This window comes from Haliotis cracherodii, unplaced genomic scaffold (assembly GCF_022045235.1).
Source record: "Haliotis cracherodii isolate W230 unplaced genomic scaffold, xgHalCrac1.p SCAF_5, whole genome shotgun sequence".
Lineage (NCBI taxonomy): Eukaryota > Metazoa > Mollusca > Gastropoda > Lepetellida > Haliotidae > Haliotis > Haliotis cracherodii.
The window spans coordinates 52,967,977-52,992,019 of NW_027266308.1; the positions used below are offsets into that span (position 1 = coordinate 52,967,977).

Genomic DNA, 24,043 nt, shown 5'->3' on the forward strand with positions numbered 1-24,043 from the left:
GGGGCTCAATGACGCAGATAGTAATTGGCTAGGCCACTGGCCTTTCTTCCAATCATAAATAGCCTTCTAAAACTTGGCGGGAGTTTGCGTGAAACTTGAAATGTCAACATGCTCGCGGATAAAGTTTTGGAATTAATTCGTGAATTGAAACGAACGGTTGATGGCACTTTGCCTCCATACAACGTGAGTAAATATGGGCCTAAACACTAAAACGTTTTGCTTGACAAAATCGAAGAATGTGTACACACACATCACTCTCATAATATCCAGCTTACAACGTATCATGTCATTAATTTCATTAAACGAGTTGGCAGGAGCTGCCAAACCATACAATTCTTATGATCTCCTGATATAACAGTAGGAATTGTTCTCCTCCTTGAAATATAATTTGGAACAATAGATGTTTGTTTTCAACAGGAGGATGGAGTGCGTCAGGTGTTGGAGGAGATGAAAGCCTTGTTTGAACACAATCAGAGGGATGTGTAAGTTAGTCTTATAAATCTCTACTGCTTGCTTATCATGTCAATCAGTTTGATGTAATTGCTTATTCTTTAACGTCTTTCACTTCCACTCTAAAATATATTTTTTGTGTACGAAAGTCCATTAGGACCGTATTGGTATTTTGGTTTTTCTCTTTTAAAAGTTGTAATTACGACTTTTTTCTTGTAATTACGACTTTTAAAAGAGAAAAAAAAAAATTACCAATATGGTCCAAATGGGCTTTTGTATCTGTGTACAGAGTATATACTATTTATTATTAAAGCTGAAGGGGTCGTCGCCACTTTCTGTATACAGAAATGTACCTTAGCCAAAATCAAAATGCAGAACAGAATCCTAGGATGAGTCCATTCTGCATTGCGTAGTGCCCTAACCAGTTCCTAACTCTGAACATGGAAGATTTTCCTCAGTTTCTGGATTGGTACTGTCATAATGTTGTAGTAGATGCATTCCAGCGTGCTACATAAAATAAAACAGCATACACATTAGAGTACGTACAGTACTCTTATATTCCAGAATTCCCTCATCATCTTTCAAACTAGAACTACAACATGAAAGTTATCGGGTTTGGTTTCAGGTTGAGAAAAATGGTCTCATCTGTGAAGCACATGTCACCTCTACAAAGCCTTAACATTAACAACTGTATTAACATGATTTACATGAAGTGGGAAATTAATAATTTACTATTAGGGAATTTTTACTGTCATGGTCCAAATATCTACCTCATTGTAGGTCAAAATAAACTTGATAAAAACTTGTTCGTTTATGATCTCAAATAAATAGCCATTTAACTTATTTTAGAATAACCATAATAACATGTTTATGGTGCCAGCACACCCATAGTCAGTGACTGGACCATGTGGACCTTGTTACCATGGTTACTAGAGTGTATCCCTGATGTTGCTATAGTGTTTATCACACTGTAAACCATGCACTGATATACAATGTTTCAGGAGTGCCACAGTTGCTGGAGAAAGTGGACTATTTTCAGGGGTTCAACTGCGACATTCAGCACTTGAAAGGAACAAACGATGTTTGTTAGCATATTTGTAAGTGTTTCACATCTACGCTGTCAAGAATAGTGCAACACCTCGTAGTAACACTAGCCCACTGCAAGGGAGAAAGAGCTTGGCCAATTGTATTCTTAACAAGTCGCCCAAAACTCAGTGTCATCATTTATTGCACTACCAACATGACCAATGTATGGATAACATTTTAGTGTCAACAATCGATACAAATTTACTTGATCGATACTAAATTATTAATTCCCAGCCACTGAAACGTAAACATTTATTAAGATTGTCACTGTTAAGTTGGACATAAAGGAGACAGGAGATTCCATTTTGAACATTCAGTGAATCAGCCTAGTTAATATTTATCATTAAGGTGAATATTTGCTCATAATTTTTATCTACACATGTACAGAAGAATTCATTTCATTATTAATTAATATGTACTTTTGAGTCAATAAAATGAATTGAACTTTACGCCCACACTCAAACATGTCAAAAGCCAACATTGTTTGCGTTTATGATGAAATTGCCATCAGGCATTAGAGCTGCACATATTTGGATGTCTTGTTTGTTGTTTAATGCCACACTCAGCAGTAGTCCAGCTGTATGATGGCAATCCGTAAATAATTAACTCTGGACCAGACAAACCAGTGATTGACCTCATGAGCATCTATGTACACAATTGGGATATGATAACTTTTGGATGTCTGCTAGTCTGTGACAACTCACACCCTTGTGTTCATGTGTATGGAACTTTTCTGGAGTGTTTAAACAATATGTTTTTAAGTAAATCAATCACCAGTTAATGCAGGAACATGATGAAAGAGTGAATGTTGTTAGATGCCACAGGCCACTTACTTATAGCTGTATCACATCAGCCAGTAATTAAAAAATCAAGGCAAACCAGTGATTGATATTAAGAGCATTCAGTATGTTCATGATGTTTAATGATGCAAGTGAGTAAAGAATATCAGACAATGACATGGACAGTTTGTACTTTGATTTTATTTCTGATCAGAATAGAAAGATCGGTGATGTTTAATATGAAGGTTACAACTGAATCATTACTTATGAATCGATTCTTACAGCCATACTTTTTGTGTCACAATGCATGTTGTTTGAATCCATTCTCAAACTTTGTGTGTGTATAGGACACATTATTTTGTGGGGTGGTCGGGTAGCCTAGTGGTTAAAGCGTTTGCTCGTCACGCCGCAGACCCGGGTTCGATTCCCCACATGGGTACAATGTGTGAAGTCCATTTGTGGTGTCCCCCGCCGTGATATTGCTGGAATATTGCTAAAAGCGGCGTAAAACCATATTCACTCACTCACTCACATTATTTTGTACCTGGTAAAACAATAGGGTCCATATGATTCTGACCAGCTTTGAAGATTTGAAACTGAGTGATTTCATATACTGATCAAGTTTCTTGTTCAAATGACTCTTAGCATTAGACATGTTAGAATTGGGTTTGTATTTATTTACAGATACAATCGCTTGGTGCAGATTCGCAAGATGAGATGGGAGTTCGGGAGTGTTCTTCCAGTTGACATCAAATATAACTTGTGTGAACAAGAGGTACAGTTACAGGGGGGGGGGGGGGGGGGACGCCATGAACATGTTGACAGTGATTTCTATATCTTTTCCAGATAGATTTGCGAGCATGTGAAAAAATTCCACACTGGTTGACTATCAGATAATTTTTACTTCCATGAAGAATAACATTAATGATAATAAGAGCCTTCATCATGTTTGTCCCACTAGTCTACATAACAACCAAGCAGCGTCACACTGATTGTTGTAAGGGGAATCTGGGGATCGGGTGGACACAATGGCTGCTGAGTATGACCTGTACTTTGATGTGTGACCACAGGGAAGCTGAGGTGAAATGGGGTTTAAGTCGCGGTCAAGATTATTGCACTCCCATGGCAACGTTCATGCATGTGTGTGTGTCTGTTGGACTACTCCAGACTAATGACTGCTTCATTGTGCTAGTCCATTGAAATACTATGCCACAGGTTAACATGGATACCCACTGAGACACATCATAGAGACTCCATGCTGACCAGTCCGGTTTTATCCACTTAATGCTAGGCAGGGTAACCCACATGAAAGACCAACTAACAGTTGTGACATTGTTGACTGTGTCACTGAAACTATATCTGGTGTGTATTGTTACTTCCAAAAACTTACCTCCCGTTTGTGTGATTCAGACTTGAATACTCTACAGGCTCTTGGGACAAACATAAAAATACATGTTAATCCAAAATGAAATCCTCCGGATTGTGAAATGTCCAGAGTGGTAGTGTGGGTTTGAATCCCGGACAAGAAGCAACCAAAAAAAGTACGAAAATCTGTACTTTACTGGAAACTGTAATCCCAAATATAACATTTGTTACATTTAACCTTTGAGATGGCATTGTCTGTTCACAAATCATTTGTCATTTTCATGTGTGTGTGTGTGTTTGGTTTTTCAAACTTTTACTCAACAATATTCCATCTATATGACAGTGGCCTGTAAATAATGAAGTCTGGACTACACAATTCATTGATCTATATTGTGAGCACAGATCCATGCCATCGGGGCAGAAGGACATGGCTTCCAAGTCACTGGGTTACCTGGTGATTCTGATTCCTTGTTATTGATCACTATTGATTGAATGACAAACAATTTCCTATCTTTATTTTTTGGCAGATACAGTGGTTTAGTCGGTACAACAAGATGTTGGCCAGCTACATGCGATCGATTGGCGATGCAGGTGGCCTTGACCTCACACAGGATCTGAAACCTCCAAAAACATTGTATGTTGAAGTGAGGTGTCAGGTCGATCATGGCGAGTTTGAAACTCAGGATGGAAATGTCATTGTCCTCAAGAAGAACAGCCAGGTAGACCATTTCAGATCAGTGTTGTAGCACTAGGCATTGCATTCACAAGATCCAACAAGAGCTTACTGGGATTTATCTAGATCTGTTTACAGTCTGCAGACAGTGTTTTAACAAGTTCCCAAATTGGAATTTATTTTTATTTAAATTAATGTGATAAAGTTATAACTGATTTTATGTCTTTGTAGAGGTGACTTGTATATATGATATTTAAAGATATGTCAGTTTTGCACAAATGAATCATTTTTTCTCAAGGGCACTTTGTTTGGAATCCCATAGGTTGCCTAGTTATCTCTGGCATGTCAATTCGCTGTACTTAGTGGTCAGGCTCGCTGACTTGTTGATGTATGTCATCATATCCCAAATGTGTAGATCGATGCTCATCATATTAATCACTGGATTGTATGGTTTAGACTCGATTAATTACATACCTTCATCATGTAGCTGGAATATTGCTGAGTGTGGCATTTAACAACAAACAAACAAACTCTTAGCAAACCCCAAAAATCTTTAACTGTGGGTCTGAAGCCCAGTTTACCCCAATTATGTTCCTAGGCTTGTCAGCACCATACCCTTGCATGGGTTTTGCTAAAGGGGCAAAGTGACACCTGCATCACTTCAGGCACATGAGGGGGCACGGGTGGCCCAGTCGTCTAAGGCGCCACGATTCACTGTGTAGAGTTGCGTCCCTTGGACATGCCAGAAACCTATGATTGTGGGTTCGAATCCCGGTTGGCCCCGATTATGTTTCTCGGTTTGTCAGCACCGTACCCGTGTTCGTGGGTTTCACCGAAGTGGTAAATGTCTGAGACCTGCATCACTTCGGGCTTTCGTCCCACATTAAGCTGACACGCCGTGATATAACTGGAATACTGTTAAAAGCGGTGTTAAACCCAACTCACTCACTCACTCAGGCACATGAAGATGTTACATGTCTGATGTAACTGGAACACAGTTCACAGGGGTGTTAGGCTAACTCAATCACTCACTAGGGACCAGAAATATACATTGATTTATCTGACATACTGTATTCGACGTAATACGCGCCCAGGGCACTCACAAAATTAGATATAGGGAGCTCTTATTAGAATATTATTTTGGTGAAAAAAACAGAGTTAAATTTCGTGGTTTTTGGTGACAGACGGAAATGTTTATGTACAAAAGATATATTTTTCCACAATTTAATTGTCAATAATAAAGGGTGCATATAACACAGGAGTGCGTATTATACGCGAATAGGGGATGGGAGGGGTGTGTATTATATGGGAATTGGGGTTGGAAGGGGTGCTAATTGGGTTTGTTCACTAGCCAATATATTAACAAATCTCGACGTGGGCGCTTATTAGAGTGAGGCGCTTATTACGTCGAATACGGTAATAACTTATCTGTCTTTGACTCTCGTTTGATTAAATGATAATACAAAATAAGTCTACTGGGGCCGTGAAATAACATGGTGTTAAACAATATGTCAAGTTAGTGAAGATTATGTGAACAAGGTTCCATAGAATAAGTCCATGTTGCTTGTCTGTTTTAGCACTTCCTGCTGCGGTCCGAGTGTGAACACCTCATTAGACAAGGCATACTGGAGCATATAGTGCACTGATGAACACAGCATCATCAAGATCTGTACAAACTGTAAATTATATTTAGTGTCACTTTAAAAATTATGAATTTTATACTATAAATGCTTGTTTGTTTTTTGTTTTATTAAGCACTGAGGTTAAGGTCTTAATAACAATTGCCCCATTGTGATAAGGACTGACGCTGGTAAATATTCGCCAGGAAAAAAGAACCAGGCTTTTATTTTGATCAATTATATAAAGTATGAGTTCAAGCAATATCTCTAAGGATATATCACTACAATGAAATTGCATCACAATACTTTGCAGAATATCATCAGTTACCATGATGACAATCAAATGCCATCACTTATCATCTCTCTGCAACTTAAGCTTGTTACTAGTATTAGCTGGGTTTTTTTACACTCAAGACACTGGTTAATACTGTATACAAACTGAAAATGTTGGAAGTATGATTTTTTTATTGATAAACAAAATTTCAGTAGAGAGTCACCTTTGTCTTTTGATATGAAATACATCAACACTCGTAACTAAAAATTTCAAATTCCTCTGCAAGCCTCAGGGTTTTAAACTTTTGGCAATACGAGTTGATACATTTTATATCAAAAGACACTTGGTGAGATTCCCTATATATCACAAATGTCCATGTAATATTTGGAACTATCAACATATGACATCACCATTTGCTATTCTGGTGGGGCTGGGGGATGGGATTTTATCAAAAAGAAATATATTTTAACCCGAAATTCTTGAAAAAAAATACTAATGCTTCAGACTGTTGGAACAAATGAAAATTGCCTCCACCAAAATTACATAGCTGCAAAGTGTTTTTTTATTTCAACAACATAAACATCAACGATGCTTGTCGTGAGGCGACTAAGGGGATCGGGTAGTCATTGATCCCAATCATGTGGATCGATGCTCATGATATGAATCACTGGATTGTCTGGTCCAGCCTCGAATATTTCCAGACCCCTGCCATATAGCTGGAATATTGCTGAGTGCGGCGTTAAACAACAAACCAACCAAAGTACATACATTGTGTAGAGAATTAACTGTTAACAGATCTTACAGAATAATAACTTTGCTGAGAGAATGTTTATGCTTTTACAACTCACGACAGTTGAATTTTCAGTTCAGGTGAGCTAAACTGTTTCACGTGCTTAAACACACATATGTTGTGGTATACTTTGTACACCGTTGCACAATTTGATACTTGTAATAATGATAGATTATATACATCGATATTTGAATGTAACCGCAAATGGCGTCATTTTTTGTGGGGCTTTATTTGTTTTGGAGTTCAGAAAGTTACTTGGAGGATGAGTAATAGTTGGAAACTTTTAAAAGTAAGTTTATCTTTGTCTCGCGTGTGAATACTGATATGCGTACATACAGAATACATAAATAATCATGGAAATATTTTTTAAAACGTTCCTAACTGTGAAAGTTTAAATATTACACTGAACGAATACACAATGCCATTTAGAAAGTGGTCAAACGTAACTAATGTTATATTTGGAATAACACTTTCTTAGTAAAGTACAGATTTTAGTACTTTTTCCCGGATTCGAACCCACCCCTGCCAGGGTGAGGCACCTAAACGCCAGCACAAAAAGTCAGCGATCTAACCCATTCAGCCTTATTACATATACTTGCCTTTAATATCTATATGAAAGGTCACTTCAACGAAGTTCTTTGATCAAACAATTCAGGATGGGAGTGGGTCGGTTTATTTCTCTTGTTTTCTGCCTTGGCTCATTCTGTCATCTTTGGTGCAGTATTTCACAAATACTTCCTCCACATCTGGTGGAAGTCAGTTCAGTGTTTGTGCATTTAATCATGTTTCGATAAACAATATGGTGATTAAATGTTACGTTTTTTAACTGACATAAGGAAATAGTCGGACAAGGGCATGTGATATAAACGTTTCAACGTCCCTCAGAGAGATTCATGTTGCTTTCCAAAGAGGTAAATCTTTCATCATGAAGGTTATACAAGACCTGGAGATGTTCTTATTTTTCTGGTTTCTGGTAGGTGTGTGGAGCGACAACCAAGCTGGACTGCACAACGATGTGTTTGGCACTCCGTGCGAAGGTTACATCTACGAACCCTGTTATTTCGATCTCTGCAATTGCAAGGCCGACTGTGCAAAGTGTGAAGGCCATGGAGAAAAGCTGACATATATACCAAACCTGGGTACGTCAATTACATACTTTTTCTTCAGGAGAAACAAACTTGTCAATGTTACAAGAAACACGTTTGCTAATGTCACACAAGTGGAAGGGTTGTTCCTCAGTGACAACAACATTACATCTCTGCCGGATGATGCATTCACAGTAATGCCCAATCTATGGCTTCTTGATCTGAGTTGGAACAAAATAAACCAGACAAGCTTAGGTAAATCCTTTGGAAGCATACGTGGAAAAAAGACACTACGTTTGAAACTGGAAGGAATGGACATACGCGACACTAGACGTTTATTTGAAGAACTGTCGGGAAAGGTAACTCACTTTCTTCTACTGGACAAAAACGAGATAGATTTTCTCGATGTATCGAATATTCGCCATCTGACCTTTCTGTCTGCTAGACGGAACAAAATCAAACATATAAAGCTTCCATATAATACATCAACAAATATGTTAGATTTGGCTGGGAACCGTCTCCACGACTTCCCTAATCTGTGCAATGAGGAGATGGTTTCAATGCACAGACTTAACGCAATCGTTCTGGATCACAACTATATCTCATCTCTTGTGGGAGTTAATTTCAGTTGTTTAACTGGGTTGCATAACATATCAATGTCCGCTAATAACATTGACAAACTCGAAGGCAATACATTTGCAGAGCTACCTAAACTGAATCATATCTACTTTCAAAATGTTTTATCCTGTAATCCGTATACCGATGATATGACAGAAACCTCGTTAAGGCAATCATCTGCCAGGATCTTTAATTCTGCATTCAACAACTCAGTTTTGAAGACCATAAACCTGAAAGGATGCCATCTTGAATTTGTCAAAAACGTTGAACGTGGTGCATTTGACGGTTGTAGCAATCTGGAGCTTCTAGAGGTTTCAAACAATGTGATGTATGACGTAACTGATGATTATATGGACAGATTGCTGGGCCATCTAACAACTCTCAACACTCTCAGGATGAATAATTGTGGCCTCTTTGCAGTTCCAAAAGTTGTTTCCGAGATGATGAGAAATATCAGTTCTCTTTATCTTTCTGGAAACCGGTTAACGAATGTCCATAAAAGTGATTTTGAAAACTTCAAATGGTTGAAGCACCTCGATGTGAGTGCCAATAAGTTTTCAATTCCAGATCCTGATGCTTTTCCTGACAAACTGAAAACACAGCTAGAATCGGTTAATTTCGGAATCAATAATTTTGATTGTTCCTGTGAATTACGGTGGTTTATCGAATGGCTTAAAAGTGCGCATAAAAAGTTCATTGGATACCCTAAAAAGTATCTCTGTGCCAGTCCTCCAAGTCTGGTCAGGGTACCTCTAAAATATGTCATGGAGCTTGATACCTTCTGCCCTCGCCAGTTAACTGGCATGGCGATCATAGCTAGTGTTACAGGTGCAACAATATTACTAATGATTTTTGTATCCCTGGCCTATAGGTGGCGCTGGCACGTACGTTACTACATCTATATGCTCAGGTACAAGAAACGACTTCAGCCCGCGAGAGAACGCATGGCCTACACCTTTGACGCATTTGTTCTGTATTGCGATGAAGACTCACTCTGGGTCAGAAATAACCTGATGATGAATCTTGAAGAGAGGCATGGTTTGAAGCTATGTCTTCACGAGAGAGATTTCACCCCTGGTCACTACATTGTGGACAATATAATTGATAGTCTACAAGCCAGCAGGAAAGTCGTCATGGTGTTATCAAACAGCTTCAGTCAGAGTCCATGGTGTCAGTTTGAGCTGACTCTGGTTCAGAAACGTTCTCTGGAGCAGGATGAGGGGTACCTCGTGGTGGTGCTGCTGGAGGAGATACACGCCCGGAACATGACGTCATCACTGTATGCACTGCTGCAGACGACAACCTACATCACGTGGCCTGAGCAAGAGGAAGACAGATGCATGTTTTGGGACCGTGTCAAAATTAGTGCAGGACAGTAACATTTTGTTGTAAAAATCTATATTGGCGTCTTTAAGATGTATCTCTTTATAACTAGAAATCGAAAAAGGCAGATATTGTTGTATAAATAACTCATTCATTCATTTAAAGACAGGTTTCCTTCCATCTACCGCTTCCCTACCTTCAGTAACACTTTCCGTCCTGTCAACCTTTGAATGAGTGAGTGAGTAGGTGTGGCCCAGTCGTCTAAGGCGCCGCAATTCGCTGTGCAGAGTTGCGTCCCTTGGTCACGCCAGAAACCTATGATTGGTTCGAATCCCGGGTCGACCCGATTATGTTTCTAGGTTTGTCAGCACCATACCCCTGCTTGTGGGTTTCATCGAAGTGGTAAACGTCAGAGACCTGCATCACTTTGGGCTTTCCTTCCACATTTAGCTGACACGCCGTGATATAACTGGAATACTGTTAAAAGCGGCGTTAAACATAACTCACTCCCTAATCCGTGTCAGGTGACCTTGGCCATATACGCCTTGGTCCAGAGACGAAAGGTAACTTAGCCTAGCTGGGTTGCATATAACGATTTTCCCGTTTGTATAAAGCAAACTTACGGCAAGCTACTGACTTGATGTCACTTTGTACAGAGAGTCTAACACCGACCCCAATGCATGCATATAGCACCGTGCAAACAATCCTGTTCAACAGTACAAGTTATGTCATAACTAACGTTTGATAATTACGGTGGACTAATAAGGAAAGAACGTTATAGTCAGTAGTACAAGGTATTCAATATACAAAAGAGGCGAGGCCACCCGGCCATGTCGTTTAGCAGTCTCATCATACGAAATGTGTGAATAATCAGTGAGCCTTTAATTCTAATCGGACATTCTGTGTCCTACGGAAGCCTTTTAGGGCCGTTTTTATTTCTTGAAATTTCAAGATGCTAAGTTGAAATTTCAAGATACATACTAATTTGAAATTTCAAGATAATGATCGGAAATTTTAAGATAATGATCGGACATTTTAAGATAATAAGATGAATTTTGAAGATTATAACTTGAAATTTCAACAACAAAAACAAATGGCCCTAAAAGGATTCCGTAGTGTCCAATTCGAAGGAGTGACTTTTCATAGGTAATGAGTAATTGAATTAGCTAAAGGTGATCTTTAGAAATATTTCTGCATTTGATGATTAATGAATTTAGTGACATATCAGCTTGATAGTTTATTAGCCTTGTTACTCGTTATAAGCAATGTGACTGCTACGTACTAGCGGGCGGGACACAACAAACCTTTATTGATCAGGCTGACGAGCTTCTGGGTATTAGAAATGTCACATTGTGTTAAGGTTAGCATTATATTTGGAGAAGTGGGACTGAAAACGTTGCCACATATGTTCTTGCTGTTAGCGATATTTCATTCGTATTTGATTCTTCTTTGTACATTATATTTGGAGAAGTGGGACTGAAAACGTTGCCACATATGTTTTTGCTGTTAGCGATATTTCATTCGTATTTGATTCTTCTTTGTACATTATATTTGGAGAAGTGGGACTGAAAACGTTGCCACATATGTTCTTGCTGTAAACGATATTTCATTCGTATTTGATTCTTCTTTTTACATTATATTTGGAGAAGTGGGACTGAAAACGTTGCCACATACAAACTTATCGCTTCTGCACTACTTGCCATTGCATCACAAGCCATTGTAATACGAGGTTACGTGTTAACCAAGTGACTCAGGCCTGTATATAGCAGAGCAAAATGTTAATACGTGTACTCAGTTGATAAGAAATGCCACTGTCGACGGTGGTTAACAAAGCTAACATTGCACATGTTACAGAAATGGAAACCACTTTGTATAATGTTTTATATACTTCAGTGGAAAGTTGAGAAAAGTGATATTTTTGCTACTGGCCAAGCGTATATTCCTTCGCTTCCTCGTCTCCTTGTTTTCAAGAATATTTTTTGTTAAAGCTGATTTTGTATATAAACATATTTAAATGTATGATGAAGAATTTTCGTGACCCTAAATATTTTTTGATACTTTTGTTTATTTGGCTTAAGATTTTGCAAACACGAAACTACTTTTTATGTCGCAAATACAGGGGGTGGTAAACGGTCCCTGTGTGTTAGGTAGGGAGAATTTACGTTTCAAGGTTTTACATTTGTAATGAAATAATTAATTTTCTGGTAGACAACTACACAAAAATATATATGAATATATAATATATAGGATATTAGATGTGTCTCACCACTCTTGAAAATATCACCTTTCCCCCCGTCATTCGATGAAAGAAACATGATATTTCACTCGACACATGAAATATCCTCTATGTATTACCTACATCAGGGTTCATCAAAATCATGTTCCTTCGGGTCACGAGATACAGTGTATTGTTTCCGTCATCCGCACAGCATTGTTGACGTCATTCAAATCTTGTTGTGACATCATCTTCCGCGGTAAGAAATAGAACATTGTATGGGTGTTCATGCCATACTATGTTTACGACACTCGTCTCGTGAACATGGTATGACATGAAGACTCATACAATATCCTCTGTATATCAACAGTTATCTAAGTGAAAGTCTATTGCGATGTAGCTTCTTTTTTTTAAAACAATATTTGTCCAAAGATGTAAATGTATCATCCATTGTGTATATATTGTACCATACAACCTTTGAGAAACAAAAAATATTAAAATCAGGCCTTGTAAATACAGTGCATCTTAACCAATCATGGTTCACCGAACATAGCAGCCTGCTATCATCTGATGAATGAAGTGCTTACAGAAAATTAAAACCATCTGAACCACTGATACAGAGAACCATTTTAGTTACACCCTGTAAGATTTACTGATTTCTGGTTTATACTTTTACTATGGATGGAATGTAAGATTAGTATATAGCATTGTAAAAGACAAAATAGACATTAAATTAATGTTTGAATGTTTTTCACTGCTGCCCTCAGCTATAGTCCAGGTATATGATGACGGCCTGTAAATTATCGATTATGGACTAGTATACCAGAGGTTGATAGTATGAGCAACATCCCACACAGACAGGATACGATGACATGCAATCAACAAAGTCGCCGAGTGTGAAACTTGATCCACTTTTAGTCGTCGTACATGCATATAGATTCCTAGTGCTTATTCAAACCAACAATTCCCGAAGGTTAATTAATCAACCCAAACAGCAGAAGATTTTAACTGGATGGTGTGGTATGCAAATCACCTAGGGCATTTACCCATGCCTCCTTCGTCCACCATCAAATGACAACGACTTCTTCGCAGATACTACAGAAACACAAATGACACTCAAACATTGTATGTTTCCATAAAAAAAGCACAAGTTTTATCTTTATTATGACCATACTTGAGCCATTTATTTTCAGGTTCAAGACAATCCATTATTTATGTATATCATATATATCATAGCATATATGACCCACAATGATTATATAGTGGGGTTAATAACAGATAATCTTATTGTAAGCATATCTTATTGAAAGATTGGGCTTAAAGCTGGCCTTGGTCACTGGGAGTTTCAAGTCTTCATCAAGGCGAACCAGTTAATGTCTGTGAAAGGATGGCAACTAGGTGCAGGTAAGCTACAAGGTGACTCGTATCGTTTCTTATGCAAGAGAGGGCGAGCTGTAACTCATACTTGTACAGGAAAGCCTAAGGAAGTTCAAATTGAATACTTAACTGATTTTACACACCCCATTTCATGACTGACATTTTGATTTCTACAAAATATAAAAAGTGCCACTTCATTGTGAAGAGGTACATAATGAACATCCTCCAAACATTTGAAATGAAATTGTCCAGAAGAAGAGTAGACTTAAAGGCTGTATTATTGTGCTGTGGTGGTGGACACTTTGAACTTTGGAAAATACACTGTTCATCTCCTAAGTCGTCAGGTGATAGGGCCAGCTGTTTGGACACGTGCAGTAGTTCAGTGCTAACATATCCATGGATGGAGTGAGTGGGTATGGTTTTACGCCGCTTTTAGCAATGTTCCAGCAATATCATGGTTGGGGACACAAGTAATGGGCTTCAAACATTGTACCCATGTCGGGATCGAACCCAGGTCTTCGGCGTGACGAATGAGCGCTTTAATCACTAGGCTACCCGACCGCTCCAAGACCAAGACTCATGGTATAAGCTCACTTTCACAATGTCAATATTAGCTAAATTTATTTTGATTTTAACATATCACTGAGCAAGCACTTGGTTAATGTTATTTTTATGCCAGGCAGCAATGTTAGAGCTATACCAGTGTCATGTACAAAATGTAGACCGCCTTCATGGCCTGGTGGTAGAGCGTCCGCCCGGGGATCAATCCCAGCTGCCTCATTCCTAAATGATCCTGTCTGGCGCTCAGCATTAAGGGGCAAAAACAAGGTCTGGTCGGCCCGAGTCAGTATACTTTGTCTGGCTGGGGTATTCATATAAAACTGCAAGTACAAGCGCGCATGCACGCACGCACGCACGCACACACACACACACACACACAAACGTCACTGTATAAGTGCAATAATCTTGGACACCACGTTAAACCCCATTTCACCTCACCTGTAAAATGTACCTTGGCCTACCAAGGGGTTGATTGTATGAGCAAGAAGCCCTGCTTTCGTGTCATGACACACAATCAGCCAGGCCACACACAGTCACCAGCACATCCTAATCTAGTAGACCCAATAGGTACCTGTCACCAATCACCAGGTAACTACCTAAAGAGAAGTTTCGGTTTCTGTCCATAACACACACAATCTATATAGATGTCTTCTATTAGAAATAATCAGTATCTTAAACAAGAGATTATGGGATAGATCCACATTCTTTCATAAACATTAAAACAGATTTTGACTTATTATGTGATTCACCATAAATGAATGGCTAATCGTAGCATCTGTGAGCATGGGTGTCTTAGCTATCAAAGATCCTAGCTTTGCCAGCACCATACTCTTGCTCGAAGGTTTCACCAAAGAGTTTCATGTCTAAGACCTGCATCACTTTGCCCTCTCCTCCTACACAATCTTATTAAAATCAGACCTTAGAGCTCTCTACCACTGTGTAGCACTAGCGAACACCTAGATCTCATTTTTATGAGATTGCCTTGCACATTATTTAAAGTGGACATGCCATAATATGACCAAAATACTATTCAAACAGCCTAAACAAAACATGTTCACTCTTTTCAGTAAAGGAGCTTAACACTGCATTGTGCAGAACTCCAGTCATATGTTGGCATGTCAGATTAATGTGGGAGGAAAGACTGAAGTGATACATGTCTCAGAGGTTTATCAATTTTTGAAACCTACGAGCATGGGTATTGTGCTGACAAACCTTGAAACATAATTGGGGTGACTAAGGATTCGAACCCACAATCAGAGATTTCTGGCATGTCCAAGGGACACAACTCTGAACAGCAAATTGTGCAGTAAAGAAACACAAGTAAAGCAGTGAAATAATACATATTTATTCTGACAACAATACATGATATATGGTAGTTAAACTTCACAACAGAGTTCCATTGTTCCTTTCTGTGAACAGTCAATGAGTTGCCTCTTGCTGTTTGATGCAACAAAACTACTATCCTATGAACAAGGACGAAGGACTCCCAAATCAACACAGGCACACATGATCATGATGACATCTGGCTCGACTTCACCCTCATATTGAACGTATTTTCTTCTTCTCCTTATAAAGAACAAGTTTTCGAACTGAAATGAAAAGAAATGTAACTCTGAAGCAACTTCCCACATTACTTAATGATGTTAACAAATCAAGAAAATATTTTGTACAATTTATTCAACTTATGTATGTTGTAAGAAATAACTTCTCTTTCTTCATAATCATGCATTCATCATTTTGTACATGTACATTACTTCAGGATTCAATTATCGTATTGTGGCACAAAGTACTGCAATGAACCATGACCGTGAAACTCAATCACCTTGTATCCACATCTTTCAGATCTTTTTGGCGACCGCAATTACACAGGAAAAGGCTTCATAGTGTGGGCTATGCTTACCATGTGGGTCAAAGCCAATTTGTTCTAGTTTCTCAGCCAACTTCGGACGTGTACGTACAAGCTTGTGGCCTGTGCCTGCCATACTCTCCAGGAGCACCATGATTATCCTGCAATACAAGTACATACTGTGTGATCAAAGCTTTACAGAAACAACTATTTACATGCAGCATTATTTGAATAAACAAGTATTTACCTCCAATAATATTTGCACACCCACTACATTCTTAAAATTATGTAATTATGTCACATGTGACATATTTTGCAATATTCTTATAAAGGACATATTGAGGACATGGGCAACAGTCTGTACAGTCCAAGACACGGGTGTTGTGTTTGAACAACTGTCCATTGGACAATAGACAGAGAGGAAGTACACAGTGAGGCCGGCCAACGGGACGTTACTAAACAAACTGTTGTTACTGGAAAAGGCTAGTGTGCATATCTCCCAGCTGAGGCCAGCTCATCATACTAGTTGTACAACCAGTTACAATCAGTGCAATAAGGGTGCCAAAACCTCTGGCTGTACTTGCATTTGAGACCTAAACTGAAAAAGGGGCTTTCGGACCATAGAGCACAGTCCCTCTAAACCAATGTGTTGTTGTACCAAAGTGATTTTACATGGGCTTCAGACTAAAGTTGGAGACTGTGAATATATTAGCAAGTACATGGTCATAAAACAGACTTACTTTGATCCTTTCCCCATTTTAGGTGATGTCAGTGACACATATTTACTACCTTGTATCTGAAAAAGAGACGGAGTACACAACGTTTAAATCAGTTGGCCGAAACCAGTACTTTTAGTTTTCAGATAGTGACAGGAGATATACCTGTACTGACATTAGTATGAGTTTACTATTAAAATTACAATCAATATTAGTTATATATATTTTTTGTACGGATAAAGTGCTTGAGCTTTACGTCCAGCGTGTTTATCAAAATAAAGCTCCACAACACATGCTACACGCACCTGCTAACGTTAGCCAACAACGATGACGACCTTCACCTTCACAAATTCTTATTCACCTCGAACCTTTTATATTATCAAAACCTTTGCATGAATGTTAGATCCAATTGTACCCGTACGCCATGCAATAACACGTATAAATAGAAATATGAAAATTAATTCGTTAGTATTCTGAATTTGACATACTGCGGGACTACTACGGAAGTTACCGGAGTAACACGGAAATAACCGATTGCCACGTTAGCAAACGTGCAACGCAAACAGGTGCTTGAATTACAGTCTGTTATAAGGTTGTTAAGAGCCAAACGGGACAGTTTGCTTCACCATGGACCTCACTAACATATTTATTGTCTTATGTACGTTATGTTTAGTCACAATAGATGCCATAAGATTCCATTTATCACCCAATCAAAAGAAGTGCCTTCGAGAGGAAATTCATAAAGATGTTCTGGTTACCGGTGACTACGAAGTGTCGGACGCGCCTGGACAGAAAGCAAACCTTATGGTAAGTATTGCACTTTACTACGGTAACTTTTACATAATAACGGAAATAACAAGTACGATTTTATCTGTGCATTCCGTATGATGCAATGAACGGGAAAATGCTACAAATCTGCTGAACAAGTGCACATCTGTCACATGGCAGATTACTTTCCAACTAGCAGCAACAAACATAGCGATCTATCGTTTAGTTACATATGACGTGTACAAACGATTTCAGTTTTTTCTTCGGTTCTTTGACATATACTGAATGTTCACCGTCTATCATGTTAGTGATCACTTGAATTGGCTGGCCTGTATTCATTTGAATTCAACAGATTTCACATTTGACACATATTTGTCAAATATTTGTCAAATAATTTCAACAGTGAATAATTAAGTGCAAGTGAATCTTTGATGGAAAGTAGGGTACTAAGTTTTAGATTCCTGTACGAGTACTTTATCATATATTTCAATTAAGGTATATATATTCTTTTATATGATTACAGATTGGTATTAAACATGGTATTTAACAAATAATGTGACACCTCTTTACTATCATGCTTATGGTAGATTGTATGGCATTGTAGATCATAGGGTGTTCCATTTCCTGCAATTTCAACTTAACTTATAAATTGTAACGTGATATATTAAAAGCAGAACTTAAAAGTAGACATCTGAAAATAATGTTGATTTTACATTTTCACTCATAATTCTTTGCTTTAAAATCATGTCTACATTAACAATAACATAATGAAAGTGAGAAGCATGTGAACTTGATCCAAATGGTAACAGGTGGTATAGATTGTGTGATAGGACGGTTTCCTTCCCAATTAGATAATATTAATAATGGATGTTGGTAAGACCGCCGTCATGGTCTAGTGGTAGAGCGCCTGCATGGCGATTGGAAGGTTTGGGGGTTTGATCATGTGGATCCCTTGCTGCGTCCTCACAAAAGACGTTAAAAGATGGTACTTCTTGTTACCCAGCCTGGCAATTGCCATGGGGCTAAAACAGGGACTGGTCGGCTTGTAGTCAGTATACTGATGACTGTGTCTGAGTGGTGTATTCATGTTAAACTGCGGCATGGTATCTCAGTGGGCTAGCACTATAATATCAGCATTAGTATGGACTAGTGCAAGCAGCCACACACACACGTGCGTGCACGTCACTATATAAGTGCAATAATCTTGGACGCGACATTAAACCCCATTTCACCTTACCTTCAATGCTAGTTTTTACATTGCTTAGATTCCTATGCAATGAATCCTCCTTTGACCGGTCCCCGTTAACACAGTCACCCTGTCTTCCCGGGCGATTACTGGCTGAATTTGTTTGTTTGTTGTTACAAAGCCGCACTCGGGCATATAGGGTAAAACTATAGGGTTTGTCACAATTTTTGGATAATTATTAATTATTAATTTGTGCAGATTTTGGGTAATTATATCGCGTTAACTAGGTGTGTTTCTCGACTGAAATAATGTCCCAATGATCATGATGATTGTTTTCTTGTATCGATGTAAGAAATATGTAAGACGCGGAGTGTATCAAAGTAAGTCTTTTATCATAATCTTAAATCATGTCAATGGATTGTAATTTACAAAAAACCCAAATGCGCCAATGTTCATATGTTAATGTTCGAGTTATGAAAATACCATGGGGTACCAATATGTTGTTTTTCTTCCAGGTGACAGATTCAAAGAGCCATATTTTGTACTCCAAAGAAGATGCTAAGAAGGGCAGATTTGCATTTACAACAGAAGAGTATGATATGTTTGAAGTGTGCTTTGATACAAAAATGGTTGGAGGTAAGTGTTGTTGTTTGAATTACACATAAGCCATGATTTGCGCATTATACTAAATGAATCAGGTTGAGAGTAGTATTCCACTTTAACATCAATTGTTGATTGGTTTTAGATTCCAAGGAATCCATCATGAATTCTGTAATCGGTTATTTCCCAATTACTTTTGTTCATTATCATAGTTAATATAATATCTATTGTAATTTTTAGTGGAACAGGTGTGAAAAGAAATGACATGTTTCAACATGTTCAAGGCCTTCCTCATGTTCCTAGTCTTGTCTGTTTGTGTTACAAAGTATAGTAAACAGTCATTTATAAGTTTTGCTACCTTATGCTTATTAAATGTTGTTTACCATGTTTACATGAAAGATACAAAGACTTATTTTTTTCATTTCTCATTCCTAATTAATCACTATTCAGTTAACTTCATTTTTGTCAACTTTCTAATAAACTATATTACACATTGTGAAATCTTTGTTGTTCAGGCGGCCAAGGAGGAGACAGAGAAATCTCTCTAGACATGAAGCATGGTGTGGAGGCAAAGAGTTATGAAGAGGTGAGTTTTCATGAGGCGCCAACTGCCACGGAGTAACACTAGTATTATTGCTGTTAAACCTCTATCACATGTCTATAACATTTATAGGAAAATATACTAGTTTCATGAAACTGTTTTGTCTTTGTAGTGGGGGAAAAAAGATACTAGTTTCATGAAAACTCATGAAAGCTAGGCTGAAAGGTTTTTGTTTTGACTCGAACCAAAGGTCTTTTTTTAATAATGACTTTTCTTTTGAGAACCATCACATGAACCAGGTGAATAAATTAGAAATATAATTGCAAAAATACATATGTTTGATTTACATGATACCTTGTTACAGTATCTGGGAGTGGAGGAAAACAAGAAACATTTTGTTGCAAGTTTTAGGTTAATGTAACGGTGCATGTTGCTCTAGTCAGTACTATTTTTTTAGACCCGTGAAGATCCGGGGTAGAATAGGTCTTCAGCAACCCATGCTTGCCGTAAAAGGCGACTCAGCTTGTCGCAAAAGGCGACTAACAGGATCGGGTGGTCAGACTCGCTGACTTGGTTGATGCATGTCATCGATCTCAATTGCGTGGATCGATGCTTATGATATAAACCACTGGATTGTCTGGTCCAGACTCGATTATTTACAGACTGCCGTCATATAGCTGGAATATTGCTGAGTGCGGCGTAAAACAACAAACCAACCAACTATTTTTTTATAAGAAAGTTGTCTTGTTTCTTTTAGATGTAACATGACCATGATGACTGATAATGCTGATAGTTACTTTTACAGAAAGTAACATGATTAATGAATTGTTTGCTGAATCCCCATCATCTATTGTGTTCAGCTTGCCAAAGCCGAGAAATTGAAGCCCCTTGAGGTTGAGCTGCGTCGATTGGAAGATTTGTCCAAATCAATTGTTGATGACTTCGCCTACATGAGGGCAAGGGAGGAGGAAATGAGGGACACTAATGGTAGGACATGTTGTCATTCAAGCAGCATTATATCCTAGTACTGTTAAAGAAGAAAATCATAATGAAGATGCCAGAGAAGTTTTCGCTGGTTGTTTGTATCTTTGATTGGTTCCAGATAATGTTGTACCCATTCCTCATTGTAAAGGTCTACATTGGGATCAGATTAGTGTGAAGCATGGATAGTGCTTTACTCTACCATCCTTTGGTTGACCATAGTTGTAAACCTGGTACAACTATTTGTCATGATAGCTGTAATGTACCAGCAAATGTAAAAAATGTTCAAACTTTAAAGATACGCCAATTTTGCCCAAGTTATTTTTTTCAAATTTGCCTGCCAAGGGCACTCAGTTTGGAATACCATAGGTGGCCCAGTCGTCTCTGGCACTGCAAATTGATGTTCATTGTTGCGTTCCTAAGGCACACACCCTTGAAACCCTGGGTTAGAATAGGTATTCAACAACCCTTGGTTACCGTAAAAGGCGACTATGCTTGTAGTAAGAGGCCACTGACTGGACCGCTGACTTGGGTGATGCATGTCATCTCATCCCAATTGCGTAGACGATGCTCATAATTTCAATCAGAGGATAGTCTGGATTATTTACAGACCTTTATCCAAAAGCCGGAATATTGTCGAGTGCAGTGTTAAACAACAACCTGAATGATTGAGTGCCTTTACAGTGAATTTTGCTTGAGACAAAATTCATGTCATTAGGACGTTTATTAGCAAGTATTGATAGACATTCTACCAAACCATTTCCAAGATTAAGAATATCTTTAGGACATTTAGACATATGTAGAAGGTTGTGTTGTCAAGTTGGATTTTGCAAATGATTTCTAATTATATCTCTTTCCAGAATCAACCCACTCGCGTGTGATGTACTTCAGCATTTTCTCCATGTGCTGCCTCCTGGGTCTGGCGACATGGCAGGTGCTCTACCTCCGCAGATACTTCAAGGCAAAGAAGCTTATTGAATAAACTCACTTCCTTATAACCATCAGAGGCCAGCTCTTGTCCAACACTCTGCCACCTAATTTTAACTGAATATTTTTTCAGTGCAAGAATTGTGAAAAGCAAAACTAGTACCAAAAACCAGAAGCAGTTACATGGATCAATATCAGACTGAAAATATTTTCCTGTAACTTGATGATTCCTCAATTTTGTGTGAATATTTGACATACATGGACATTTTTGACAGGGTACGTTATTATGAAGTGTCAGTATTAAATGACAATGAGTTGATATTAACCCAACTATTTTAATCCATTTTCGAGCTTTAATATCTATTTTGGGTATGTTTGTTGAACATATTGGTAAGTTCAGTGGCAGAGTGGTTGGAGTTACCTGCCTTGTCTGTTTTCATTTGGACACTGACATCCACATTTCGATTTGGAGTAGAAACAAGTTTAAATTGTGATAACTAGGACATAAAACAATTGAAGTAAATACAACCAGTCAGGTAGATAATTCCTTTGTCAGAACAATTGATTTTTGAACTAGATGAGATGTCTGTCCATCTGAATTATTTTTGTACAAGGATGTCCAAATAGAAGCCAAGTCATGTTGGGACTGGATAAAGTAATGTAACAGTCTTAAGAAGGATGTTCAACGTATTGTCATGTCATTCCTTCATTGCCATTGCTCATTGTATAAAACGTCACTTCAGGAGTCTAGTGGAATACAGGTTTCTAGGTATGATCATGGAGTTGCATGGAGATTGTACATATTGTGTATTCTGAATTTGTATTTAAGTTCATGTGTGGTATACTTGTTTCATAAAGATGGGCAAACACTGCCAGAAGACATCAGCGCACTTAACACCTAACAGAGTTCTCATAACTCTCCATATATGACTAAAGGGCTTGTTTCACTAGAAAGGGGACTGCTATGTTCACTCGTATGTTAAAATGAGGTCTGAAGGAACAAGTAGATAGCTAGTCGACAACACCAATACATAAGATCCAAAGTAAAATATTTCAAGATTACTAATTTTTTGCTTGAAATATCCACAGGACAACTTTTTAAAGGCATACAAATAACAATAATATCCCAATGACAATTTCACCAAGTATGAAATGTAGAATAAGTACATAAACATTCTTCCATAGAGTGTGTACTTTTTTGGTACAGTTGCAACAGAAATTTTCCCCAGTGCATTCAGAAATGTACACATTTTATTGCCAACATGTCCTGTCGTTGACTATTTCAATCAAATTACGTTGCCGGTAGTTGTTGCTGCCAAAGTCAGAATGTAGTTAGGTCACTAGTCATGAATTCAAGTATCCATGTTTTGTTGACATGTTTTCTTAGTTATAACCAACTACCTGGTACTATGCACTCAAGAGATACAGCTATTGTTGATTTCCTTAAGTTTTATTTGTATGTATGATCTTTTCTCTGTCAAATTAAAGGTTTTATTGGTGATTTCTTTATGACCATCACGATCAGAATGAATGTAAGAAAGCAACATCTAGATCAACATTCAACATGTTCATTGATCTATTTTTGCACCTGTCATTGTTCATATTGATATTAATAACAATGTTACCAGTAGGCTAAGGTGATGTGTGTTTTTGTTACTTTTGTTTGACTGGTAACATGAACTTAAACATCTCTGACTTGGCCTATTACTAACATGAGTTACTAACCAGATTATGTTGAGTGGATGTATTGCACCAGTGCTAGCAGTAATAATACAAGAAGCTGTATGAAAACTGCACCTAGCATTAGAAGTGCTCAGCAAGATGTACATATTTGTTTCTTTTAGCCTTTTCTGTATCTTGAACATTGTATTTTAGTTTAATGCTGGTAAAAATATGTCCATGAATTATTAATAATAAGATGAGTTGTTAGCAGTCAGCTCTGCTTTGAGTTTGTAGATGACGGCACTGTGATGTTTCTTTCAGTGTAAGTATACTCTATGCATATGGTGTGTTGTTTGGTGAGGCTAGGCTTTAGTTAATATTTAAGTTAAGCACTGTATTATAAGAGCAATAAATGTAGTAAAGAAAATATTTGTTATTTTCTGTCAGTAACAAAGTTTAATCGTGCCATGGCTTGAGGATGGTTTTATGCCACTTTTTTGTACACTTCAAGTAGTTACTGGGAGGATGGGCTTCACACTATGGTAAACATCTTTGCTGGAATATTCTCACCCTGGGGCTATGCCCATCTTCAGATATCGAG

The 24,043-nt window shown here is 38.1% G+C and overlaps 3 protein-coding genes across 3 annotated transcripts; all 3 read left to right on the forward strand.

Moving 5' to 3' along the window:
• The first annotated feature begins 83 nt into the window (after positions 1–83).
• Positions 84–6,040, forward strand: LOC139444028 (DNA replication complex GINS protein PSF1-like). The gene is made up of 6 exons (XM_071224929.1): positions 84–183; positions 418–482; positions 1,452–1,547; positions 3,000–3,090; positions 4,208–4,399; positions 5,931–6,040. The coding sequence occupies exons 1-6, from the start codon at positions 109–111 to the stop codon at positions 5,997–5,999; spliced, it is 588 nt and encodes a 195-aa protein (XP_071081030.1). The 5' UTR covers positions 84–108; the 3' UTR covers positions 6,000–6,040.
• Positions 6,041–7,961: 1,921 nt separating this feature from the next.
• Positions 7,962–10,118, forward strand: LOC139444337 (toll-like receptor 2). Its single transcript, XM_071225273.1, has one exon. The coding sequence runs from the start codon at positions 7,962–7,964 to the stop codon at positions 10,116–10,118; it is 2,157 nt and encodes a 718-aa protein (XP_071081374.1).
• Positions 10,119–17,304: 7,186 nt separating this feature from the next.
• LOC139442270 (transmembrane emp24 domain-containing protein 10-like) lies at positions 17,305–22,987 on the forward strand. The gene is made up of 5 exons (XM_071223056.1): positions 17,305–17,584; positions 19,247–19,367; positions 19,847–19,917; positions 20,733–20,859; positions 21,714–22,987. The coding sequence occupies exons 1-5, from the start codon at positions 17,405–17,407 to the stop codon at positions 21,833–21,835; spliced, it is 621 nt and encodes a 206-aa protein (XP_071079157.1). The 5' UTR covers positions 17,305–17,404; the 3' UTR covers positions 21,836–22,987.
• Positions 22,988–24,043: the final 1,056 nt, after the last annotated feature.